Genomic DNA, 11,591 nt, shown 5'->3' with positions numbered 1-11,591 from the left:
CAGAGCCACAAAATTGTTTTTAGCTGAATATTTTAAGGAAAAAATTAGGGAAAAACCTGAGTATTCAATTAAAGATATGAAGGATCATGCAAAGGAAGCATTAGAACTAGAAGTGACACCTAGTATGTGCAAAAGAGCTAAGAGGGCGATCATTCAAGAGTTGGATGGGGGATATAAGGAAGAGTACTCATGTTTGGAAGCATATGTGAATGAGTTGATTACAAGTAATCCAGGTAGCACATTTGATTTACAGTTTTCAAAAGAAGGTCTCAGAATTGGCAAAAGAATATTTTGTCGATTATATCTATGCTTTGATGCGTGTAGAAAAGGATGGATGGATGGATGTAGGCCAATAATTGGCCTTGATGGTTGTTTTTTAAAAGATATATGCAAAGGGTAACTACTTGTGGCTGTGGGACACGATGCAATGGATCAAATCTACCCAGTAGCATGGGCTGTTGTCGAAAAAGAGACCAAGGCAAATTGGGAATGGTTCTTGTCTCACTTGATAGAAGATCTGAAGCTGCAAGATGGGGCTAATGTAACACTGATGTCTGATATGCAGAAGGTAAGTAATTGAATTTATTGATTATGTTTGTCTCTTTATACAATTAAATATGCAGAAGGTAAGTAATTTAATTATTAATCATGTTTGTCTCTTTTTCATGTATGTAGGGATTGCCCCCTGCTGTAAGTATGCTACTCCCGAGGGCAGAACTTAGATGGTGTGCAAGACATGTTCTATCCAATTGGGGGATCAAGTTTAAAGGACTAGAGCTACAAAAACACTTTTGGAGTTGTGCATGGAGTACATATGAAGAAGAGTTCAAGGACAACTTGAAGACCTTGGCAGATGTGAATAAAAAAGCAGCAGAATACTTGTTAAAGTATCCTCCTCAACATTGGTGTAGGGCTTATTTCACTGATAGGTGTAAAGATCCCATGGTGGATAATAATATGACCAAGAGCTTCAATAGTTGGATTCTGGAACAGAGATCAAGACCAATTTTGAGGATGTTAGAAGAACTGAGAGTGATGATCATGAATAGGTTGCATGAAAATGAAAAGAAGGCTACAAGTTGGAGTGGTGACTATTCACCAACTAGTATGGAGGAATTCATGCTAAATCATTCGATAGCCAGGTATTGTCGAGTTGTGTTTAATGGGGAAAAAGGGTATGAAGTCACACATGGGACTGATAGGCACTGTGTAATTTTACTTGAGAGACAGTGCACATGTAGGGCATGGCAATTAAGTGGAATACCCTACCCTCATGCCATATGTGCTATGTATCATGCTAAAATAAATCCTGTGAAGCAAATAGACTTGTATTATTCTAAATTGAGATACATGATGACATACAAGTACAAAATGCAACCAGTAAAAGGGAAACGTTTTTGGAGAATGGAGGATTTTGAACCTATTGAACCTCCAAAGATTACGAGAATGCCTGGCAGACCAAAGAAAAAAAGGATAAGGGAAGCTAGTGAAGGTAATGTAGGGGAGAGGACTGGAACTAGACTATCAAGGAAGGGTCAGATTAAAAAATACAGTAATTGTGGACAAACAGGCCATAAGAGAACATATTGCAAGGTAATTAGTATTTTTTTTTACTTTTGTTCACGTGATAACAGAATTGTTATTTTTTACTTTTAAATGTCTCAGGCTCCGCAAGGGGAAAAGTATGCTCACTTGAATGAAGAGAATGACAGTAATATCCATCAACATCACAAAAGAAAATGAGATCAAGGTATATCAAGTGGTCATCCCTCTTGGATAAAGCCTAGGACTCAAGTTAGAGAAGTTGGAATTGGGTACTTTTATGATGAAAATTCAGGAACTGCCACATTAAATGTAAGTATTTCTACATGTTTTAAATTTATATATTATAAAGCTATTATTTAAATCTTGGTGTGGTGGTGTATATAGTTTTTATTGTGTTGCTGTGAAATAAGATTGTGGATATATAATTAGTGCATATTGGGTTGTTGGGAAATGCAATTACTAGATAATAGATATAATTAGTTGATATTGGGTTCTTCGGAAATGCAATTAGTGGATAACAGTATAATTAGTGCATATTGAGTTGCTGTGAAATAAAATTTGTGGAAAAGAAGTTTCAATGTTAATGGAACATGCTGCAATCTGTCGAACAATAGTGAAAAGTGATGATTGAGATATTAATTTGAAGAAATTTACTTTGTGGAAAGTTCTGATTATATAGGAAAGCTAGCTATTGTCTTAGCTCGTGCAACTTTCATAACTTAAGTGAGACACAATCCTTATGTTCAAAAACGTCTATTACTAATGAGGTTTCATGTGTCAAGGTGTTAAATATTCTATAGTTAAAGAAGTTACATGGCTTTTCATATCTGTAGAAAAATTCATGGATTCTTATATATGTAAAAAAGTGGTATAACTACTGCAGGAGCTTTTTTTATCCAGTTTTTTTCTGTCATTTTTATGATTGCTACTGCAGCAGTTTTTTTCAACTGGAATAATATTTTTGTGCATCTTTGTAAAACTTGCAGCCTGGAAACACTGGTGAGACTTTATTATTTGATGGGGTTGAGGATATAGAAGGCTTGCACAATTCTGATCCAGTAGTCACATTCCCTATTCAAATGAAAGACAGTTGAAGCAGAAAAAGATGAAGCCGTTTAAGCCACCTATTGGAATAAGGAGTATTAGTTTCATTGCAAATGATTCTGAAGTTTCACAGCCATCCGATTTGCCATTTCAACCTCCCAAGTTGCAATGGAAAGTCAAGAAAGCAATGACAAGTAAACAACTTCATGAAGAGAAAGAACTCTGCATTGGCAAGAAGAAAGACAAGGAAATCCATATTGGAATTGACATTTTCTATAGATGAAGAGGTTGGGGTATAATTGACATTTAGTTAATTTTAAATGGATGGAATTTAACAGAAACTTTAACAGTGTAAATTAAGATTTGTTAGTATGGATAAAATTGAACCAATAGGTTAACCATGGGTGCTTAATTGTACCATTTTAGACTTTAGGGGTATTATTGCTCTTGGCTGTCTACCTTAATGGTATTTTTGAACCTTATACCTAAAAAAATTTCAAACTTACCGACTAGCTAAAAACATGATTTAACGGCTCCAACAACAATCATGGCTGAACTAAACGGTCCTCGTGTCTGAAAAAAATAAATTAATTGTTACGTGCAGATTTCACATGTTAAAAATTGTGTCATGTATTAAAATTTAACAAATTAGTTACTTTTCTATCAAAATATATTAAATTTCACATATGCATATACAAAATGTTAGCAAATGATAATGTCTCTTATCTTTTTATTATAAGGATAAGTTGCAAAAAGATACCTTTAACGTTTACAACTAGGAGCAATTTTACCCATAACATCTAAAATAGTGCAATTTCATCCCTAACATTGGCAGAGAAGAGTAATTTTACGTTTAATGTTGACAACTTGGGTCAATTTCAAGCATTATTATTAAATACATATAATATGCACCAATTGAATATTAGTTGGTTGTAAAAAAAGATTTCATAATTTTTTATGATTTAATAATATAATTGGAAATTAATATTTATAAATTCAGTGAAATCTTTGATTTTTTTTGTCTAACTTGTACCAAAGATAATGTATTTTTTTCACGTTTAATTAAATTTAATTGGACATCCACATCATCATTCAATGGATTGCGTTACAATAATGCTCTTGTCGGATTTGTTTCTTGGTGATTTCCAATTTTTTGAATCGCACCTGAAATACATTAAATAAATTAAATATTTTGGACATAATTAATACTTTCAATGTTTGAAGTTGCAGTTAAATATCAGTCAAACCAGTTTTTCTATTTTTTTTACAACATAGGGCTAAATTTGATTTTACTTGAAAAAGTTAAAGTTAAATTTGCAACATGTAATACGTTAAAGCAAAATCTACAATTTTTTTAAATTGTAAGGACTAAATTTACTTTTATCCTTTAAGAAAATAGACTCATTCTTTTTGTTAAATTATTGTTAAACCAATATTTTAAAGATTTTTTAAAAAAGATTTTGAAGACTTTAACTTCACTAATTTTTTTATTAATTGCAATGTTCAAAGTTTCATAAATGAAACTAAAATTTAGATTAAAACATTGAAACTCGGTGAAAAATTGAACAGGTAGTAACTCAGCTACATAAATATAGCTGAATTGACTTCTTTTCTTTACCATCTTTTTGGAAATCAAATCACTGTTATTTAACTGTTACCCAGGATCTTCCAAAGAAGTTTATCGATAAATTAAATCAATTTCATACATTCTACAATATAATATCAACTGCCCTATGAACTTTCAAAGTTCCTACTTATTTCTATATTTTGTATTTTCCTCTTGATACTTAGGGAGAATTTTCACACGTGACCAAGGGTGTTTTTCAAATTTTAGAACAATTACAAGTGGCAATAGGCAACATATGTAATAATATTGGATCCCAATCCTCTCTTGTTTTCCAAAAACAAGAGAGGACCTGTTTCTTTAATATAAGCTGTTGATTGAAATTGACACTATAAGAAAAATGTGTTTTACCAGCGAAAATCACCGACCGAATAAATTCCGCTAGTAATCACTAGAGGAATAGCAGCGGATTTGTATCCGCTGTTGATCAGAGGCGAAATAGTAGCGGAACTAAGGTTTCGCTACTGAATTGTAATCTTACCAGCGGAATTTTAACATACCGACGGAATTCCGCTGGTAATTAAAATAATAATAATAAATATATAACTTTTTTTATTAGGTGGGCATACCCAATCACTTAAGCGGGAATTATTTCTATTCTCCCCCCATTTTTTGTTTTGAGATTTTCAGAACCCTAATTTCTCTCTCCCTTTTCTCTCTCGATTGTAACCTAACTCTTATCTCTTTCCCTCGAGATCCATCTCCTCTTCTTCCCTTTCTTTCTCGATCAGTCACCACTCCCTCACCCCTCTCTATCTCTCTCTCTCTCTCTCTCTACATTAATATCCTTTCTATTACTCAGACGGATTACTCAAAGTCATCTGATAATTACTCGGACAGATTGTATTACTCTGAAAGGAAGAACTAGGAGCTATATACTTCTGTATGTTAGGTAAGTTAGCTTTTTAGATTTGCTAAATTTCAGAATGAGTTTGGGGCTTTTAATTTTGAACGGGATTTTTTCATGTTGTTAGCTTTTGATTTTCGATTCTTGGTGTATTCGATATAGTAGCTGCAACTGGATTTTGGTTCTCTGCTATTCACTTTACCATGTATGAGTTATAGTGTGGTAGGAAATTTACTGTAGATTTTGTTCTGGCATTCTGATTTATTTTGATTATTTTTGTTGAGTAACAATAGATGTATCTATGATTGAATTTTATATTTATGTCATAAAACCAAAACTCTTTCAATCAGTTCAAGAAGAGCAAAAAGATAAAAGTGCAAGGAAAACACCAAAGAGCAAAGCTATTTATTTATTTTTACGTATTTAATAAGAACATGTAGTAGAAAGCTTTAAACAAGCTCAATTTCTAGTATGACATATTTATTTTCTTAATAATAGGTTCCCAGTTATTGATTTTTATCTACTTCAACATTGCAGGAAAGAGGAAACCTCGCCTCCTTTCTATCTAGAAGTGCTTAGACATAGATCCAATAAATTGTTTCTCTGGTGATGACATGTTTTGTGAAGAATTGATAATGAGTATTCACTTTTTGGTAAAGCTATGGTCTTTTGCAAATATGCTTCTATCTCTTAGAAATGTCATATTTCTTTACACTGCTAATGAATGAACCAAGTATTTCATTTCTTTACATATGTCAATGCATATTTACTTTAACTGTTGAAACTTTGATGAAGTTCTGTTAAAGCACCAAAACTTGATAAGACTATTGATGAAGTGGATGATGGAACTGATTAGATGTTGCAATCTTTTGGGGAATTAACGAAAGAATAAAATTCATCAACTCTTTTGATAAATAGCAGAGTTATTTTATAGGCATATTCTTTTGGAATTGTCTCTGGATTGTAACAATATGATTCTCAGTGATTGTTATTGATGTGAAGTTCAGTATTTATACAGAATACAGTTCACTCTAGGTGAACAACTATAGTCAACAACTTATCCTATATTCTAGGCTAGAGATAAATAATACAGAGAATAATAACTAAATACATAGTCTAATACACCCCCGTAGTCGTAAGGTTCGGAGGGCGAACATTGAGACTATTTTGAAAATCTTCAAACAGTGTCAACGGTAGACCTTTGGTGAAGATGTCAACGATTTGATAACGAGAAGACACGTGAAGAACACGGACCTCTCCTTTGGCAACTCGTTCTCGGACAAAGTGAATATCCATTTCCACATGCTTAGTGCAGTGGTGTTGAACCGGGTTGCCTGTCAGATAGACTGCGATGATGTTGTCACAGTACACTAGTGAGGATTTCTGAATTGGACAGCCAAGTTCTAATAGGAGATTGCGGATCCAGCATGTCTCAGACACAACATTGGCAACGCCGCGATATTCGGCCTCTGCGCTGGAACGGGACAGCGTTGGCTGTCTCTTTGCGGACCACGAGACTAGATTGTCTCCTAAGAATACACAGTAGCCTGCTGTTGATCGGCGAGTGTCGGGACAGCCTGCCCAATCGGCATCTGTATATGAAACCAATTGACTGAGAAGAGATGCTAGGAGTGTGAGCCCAAACTCAATAGTGCCTTGAACATACCTGAGAATGCGTTTAAGGGCAGCCATGTGTGTTGTTTTGGGGTTGTGCATGAACAGGCAGACTTGTTGAACCGCGTATGAGATGTCGGGTCGGATAAGAGTAAGATACTGAAGTGCACCAGCCAATCTTCTGTATTCAGTAGGGTCATGGTAAGCAGAACCAGAAGAGATACTGAGCTTTTGCTTGGTGTCCACCGGAGTGGTAGCCGAATTGCAGGAGCTGAGTCCGGCTTTTTCAATAATTTCGGAAGCATACTTTCGCTGAGATAGGAAGAGAGACCCGGGAGAGTGAGTTATTGATATTCCTAAGAAGTAATGTAGGGGCCCCAAGTCTTTCATTGCAAATTCGGAACTCAATTGGGACATTATGGAAGCCTGAAGTGTGTCAGAAGAGGTTATTAGCACTATATCATCAACATACAGAAGAAGGTAGGCCATGTCAGAGCCTTGTTTGTAGACAAATAGAGAGCTGTCAGAGATGCTATTGGAGAAACCGATTTTGATGACAAAATTAGCAAACCGCTGATACCAGGCCCGAGGTGCCTGTTTAAGGCCGTACAAGGATTTTTGTAGCAGACAGACATGATCAGGATACCTGGGATCCCGAAAACCCAATGGTTGATGCATGTATACTGTTTCATGAAGGTCCCCATGCAAGAATGCATTTTTGACGTCTAATTGCCGAATTTTCCAATTTTTAGACAGACCTATGCTGAGGACAGCACGAATGGTAGCTGGTTTAACCACAGGGCTAAATGTTTCACCACAATCAATCCCTGGTAACTGTCCTGAACCATTTCCAACCAATCTTGCTTTATATCGCTCAAAGGAGCCATCTGACTTTGTTTTGTGCCTGAAAATCCACCAACTATGAATAATATTAGCACATTTTGGACGGGGTACAAGTACCCACGTCTTATTTTGAATAAGAGCCTCAAATTCATCAGTCATGTCTTGTATCCAGTTTGGATCACTTAATGCAAGGGAAGGTGTTTTAGGAATAGGAGATATGGGAGAATTTATTAAGACGGAGAGATTTAACATTCGACGGGGTTTGTGGATTCCATGTTGGGCCCTTGTGGTCATTTTGTGAGTATTAGGAACCTGTAATTGAGGAGAAATGACAGAGATATCAGAATGTGTTTGTGGTGCAGTAGAGGAGGATGTGGAAGATGATACGGACTCTGAGGTTTGTATTTGCGATGTGCGCGCAGACGACGACTCGGATGGACTGAGAGTATTGACGAGACCGGAGATGACGGTGACGGAGTGGTGAGACTCGATGGAACAGCAGATGACACAGACTGATTAGCGCGACTGGATATAGGGGTAGACGATGGGGATCGGTTCGACGCAACAGGAGATAATGACGCGACAGATCGTGGAGATACGACTGACTCGGGGCTGATGGAGGGGCGACGAGGTGAGGGACTGCGAAAATGGACAGCGGGTAGGAAGTTGTTGTCCGACGCGGGAGGAATTGGAGGGGAAGGATCGCAACTTTTTGGGGCGGTGGAAAACGGAAAGGTCGATTCGTCAAAGACAACATGTCGGGAGATGATTATTTTATTTTTAGACGTGTCCAGACACTTATAACCCCTATGATTGGATGGATACCCTAAAAATACACATAGATAAGAACGGGATTCAAGCTTATTTCGAGTTTGGGATGGAATTAGAGGGAAGCAAAGGCATCCGAAGACGCGCAAGTGAGAGTAACTAGGTTCCTGGTGATATAGAATTTTAGTTGGTGATTGATATCCTAGAACTTTATGAGGATATATATTGAGAAGATAGGTTGCTAATTCGAGACCGTGGTGCCAGAATTTAATAGGGATGGAAGCATGATGCATGACTGTTCTAATCAGATTATTAATGGTGCGAATGGTGCGTTCTGATTTTCCATTTTGGGGTGAGGTGTACGGACATGAGAACCAGAATTGCATGTCGTTAGTTTGACAAAATTGTTTGAAAGAATTATTATTGAATTCACCCCCATTGTCACACTGAAAAACTTTAATTTCTCTTTCAAATTGAGTTCTGACATAGGACCGAAAGATAAGAAAAACAGAATAGACTTGTGATTTGTGAGCTAGCGGAAAGGTCCATAAAAAATTGGTGTAAGAGTCGAGAAATAATACATAAAACCGATGACAACCTGAGCTAAGGACGGGTGATGTCCAGATATCACTATGAATTAAATCAAAGGGCATACACGCAAAATTGTTCGAGGACCAAAAAGGTAATTTTACTTGTTTTCCATTAATACAAGAAGAACAAACAGAATCAACCTTAACTTTATTACAAGAAATCAAATTTTTATTGACCAGGGTGTTCAAAACAGGAGGCCCTAGATGTCCTAATCTATGATGCCAAACGGCGGAAGACAAAGCAGTAAAGACAGATTGAGATGACGGTGAATTGTGGGAGCCTTTACATGCTCTTTCGGATTTTCTTCCGTATGGCTGGGAAGACTTCCCTCTTTTCGGGATGGAATTTATTTAGCAATCTGTCCAATTTGAACCTCCAAATTATGGATGCTAGATGAGTGGTTTTTAATAAGTTGATCGGATTTATTCTCGATCCCTTTAAAACCATCGTCGTGGTTACTTACTTTTCCATCGATAGCGTTTATAAATATGTCGATTTTAGAAGATAAAGTGCTAATAGTATCTCTAGAATAAGGATTATTAGTTTGGTTTTTCCATTGGACAAAATTTACCTATTCAATCTCACTCATACCTTCGTAATCCACATCTGTTGGAATTGGGTTACCATTGATATCGCACGGTGCCAAACCTATCAATTTTGTGCGACAAGGCAGAAAATTGGGCTCGTAACATCGCAACTGGATCGAGATTCACTATACCTTTAATGGATGATGTGGTTGAAGATGATGGTTTCACCACCGGTATGTGTCCATGTTCTGCGGGCCACATACTACTGTTGATTGTCATTTCCTTCAAAAGTTCTCTTGCTTGGTTGGATGTCTTTTTCATGAATAACTCTCCCGACATAGCATCTAATGAACCTCTAGTTGTAGGATTTATCCCATTGTAAAAAGTTCGTATTAAAAGTGCATCGGGTAATTGGTTGTGTGGGCATAAACGTTGAAGTTCCTTAAAACGTTCCCAAGCCTCATAAAGAGTTTCATTGTCATTTTGAGAAAAAGATGTTAACTCTTTTATGACTGCGGTTTTTGCCAAAGGGAAATATTTTGATAAAAACGCTTGGGCTAATTGTTCCCAAGTTGCAAATGTTGCGCCTCGCATAGAAGTTAACCAATCTTTGGCTCTATCCTTCAAAGTGAAAGGAAAGAGTCAAAGTTTGATTGCTTCGGCAGTAACATCTGGTATTTTGAAAGTGTCACAAATTTCTAAGAAATTTCTCAAATGGGTGTTAGGATTTTTGTTAGGTAACCCATAAAATGTTACATTATTTTGCAACATATTAAGCAAAGCTGGCTTAATTTCAAATTGGTTTGCGTTTATTCTGGGTCTAACTATACTAGTGGTTACACTGGCCACTCCTGGCCTAGCGTAATCCATGAGCGTTGGTGGATCTGCCATATTTTCTGGCTCGAAATTTTCTTTTTCTTTTTCTTTCTTGTTTTTTCTATTATTTCTAAGTGTCTCTTCTCTTCTTTGACAACACCTCCACCATGCATATCGCTCAGAACCCTGTCTTCCATGAACGGACCAAATACATTGACATTGACTGTGTTGAGCCATTTTCGCAAGTGCACGGTTTCACTTATAGAAAATCTTCCTACGTACGGTCGGTCAAGATTGCTACCTTAACCAAATTAATACTTATTTCCGATAAGCCGACTTAACGATCATATCGTCGTTAAGAATGAATTTGCCTAAGTGTTCAACAAAGTTTTCTTGTAAAGATATTGAATTTAACTACGTTTTAATGAAAACCCCAGAACTAACTTCGGATCATTTACCAAAGTGCTACATAAAATTATATTGAATTGAATGAACTTTATTAGATGAAGTGTGAATTTGATACAAGTTTACAAAGAATAAAAAGCATGGACGCATTAAAGAGGACTTAGTGAGTCCAGGTTATCAATCCTTCCTCAAACCTTGTTAGAGTTTGTCAGGCTCCGGGGTTGAATCCGCTACTTAATCTTCTCGCTAAATCTTCGGAATATAGATGGTTGATAAGTGCATAATTCGATAATAAATAATCCCGCTTTTGTGCTTTATAATTGTTGTTTTGTCATTTTTGCGGGTTTTATTGTTTGTTTTTGGTATCTTCATCTCTACAGGCCAATGGTGACTTGAGGAAGGTAAATTGGGCCTAATTTGGATCGAGTTGATGTCGGGTCGTGATCCGGAGCTGATTGGGCGAAAATTGGTCTGAGTCGGAGTTAGTCTTGCACAAGACTAAGGCAGTTACAGGCTGACAGTTTCCTGCTCCGAATAGGATTGCTTTCCTGATTCGGATTGGACGAATTTGTAGGAGACAAATGAGAAGGCAATTAATTTCAAATTTGAAGAAGGATTCTAAAGATAATACGAGAGTTCCAAGTTTGAACATCAGTTCTTACATTTTATTTTTCGGTTAACGCTACATTTATTAACCCAAATAAAATTCCATAAAAAATATTTAGCTTTTAGTTTTCAATAAACAAAAACTTTTCTTATGTATTGCACCTGAGTTTCGAACATGAAAGAGTTACCAAACTTTGAAGCAATTAATGGCAGTACATTAGCAGTATCATTTAGATAGTAGATAGCCTTGCTTGGTTTTTGTCCAACTGTACATGAAAAAATCTCAAGAGCTGAAGAATATAACATACTCTAAGCTGTTTTCCATATGCTTTCGAGATTGTCTTCATAGCATCCGTCATCC

The 11,591-nt window shown here is 36.3% G+C and overlaps 1 protein-coding gene, 1 long non-coding RNA gene and 1 other non-coding gene across 3 annotated transcripts; all 3 read left to right on the top strand.

Annotated features, from left to right (window-relative positions):
• Window positions 1-426: 426 nt before the first annotated feature.
• On the top strand, window positions 427-2,979 carry LOC136224039 (uncharacterized). The gene is made up of 4 exons (XM_066012253.1): window positions 427-568; window positions 676-1,593; window positions 1,666-1,854; window positions 2,532-2,979. Exons 1-3 carry the CDS (start codon window positions 428-430, stop codon window positions 1,741-1,743), a joined length of 1,137 nt encoding a protein of 378 aa, XP_065868325.1. The 5' UTR covers window position 427; the 3' UTR covers window positions 1,744-1,854; window positions 2,532-2,979.
• Window positions 2,980-4,845: 1,866 nt separating this feature from the next.
• Window positions 4,846-11,062, top strand: LOC136222189 (uncharacterized). Its single transcript, XR_010685528.1, has 3 exons — window positions 4,846-5,105; window positions 5,598-5,713; window positions 11,005-11,062. It is a non-coding gene; the product is annotated as an uncharacterized lncRNA (long non-coding RNA).
• Window positions 9,813-9,917, top strand: LOC136225203 (small nucleolar RNA R71). Its single transcript, XR_010686930.1, has one exon. It is a non-coding gene; the product is annotated as a small nucleolar RNA R71 (small nucleolar RNA).
• Window positions 11,063-11,591: the final 529 nt, after the last annotated feature.

This window comes from Euphorbia lathyris, chromosome 3 (genome assembly GCF_963576675.1).
Source record: "Euphorbia lathyris chromosome 3, ddEupLath1.1, whole genome shotgun sequence".
Classification (NCBI taxonomy): domain Eukaryota; kingdom Viridiplantae; phylum Streptophyta; class Magnoliopsida; order Malpighiales; family Euphorbiaceae; genus Euphorbia; species Euphorbia lathyris.
The sequence above is the reverse complement of the archived record's forward strand: the minus strand, read 5'-3'. Positions and strand labels throughout refer to the sequence as shown.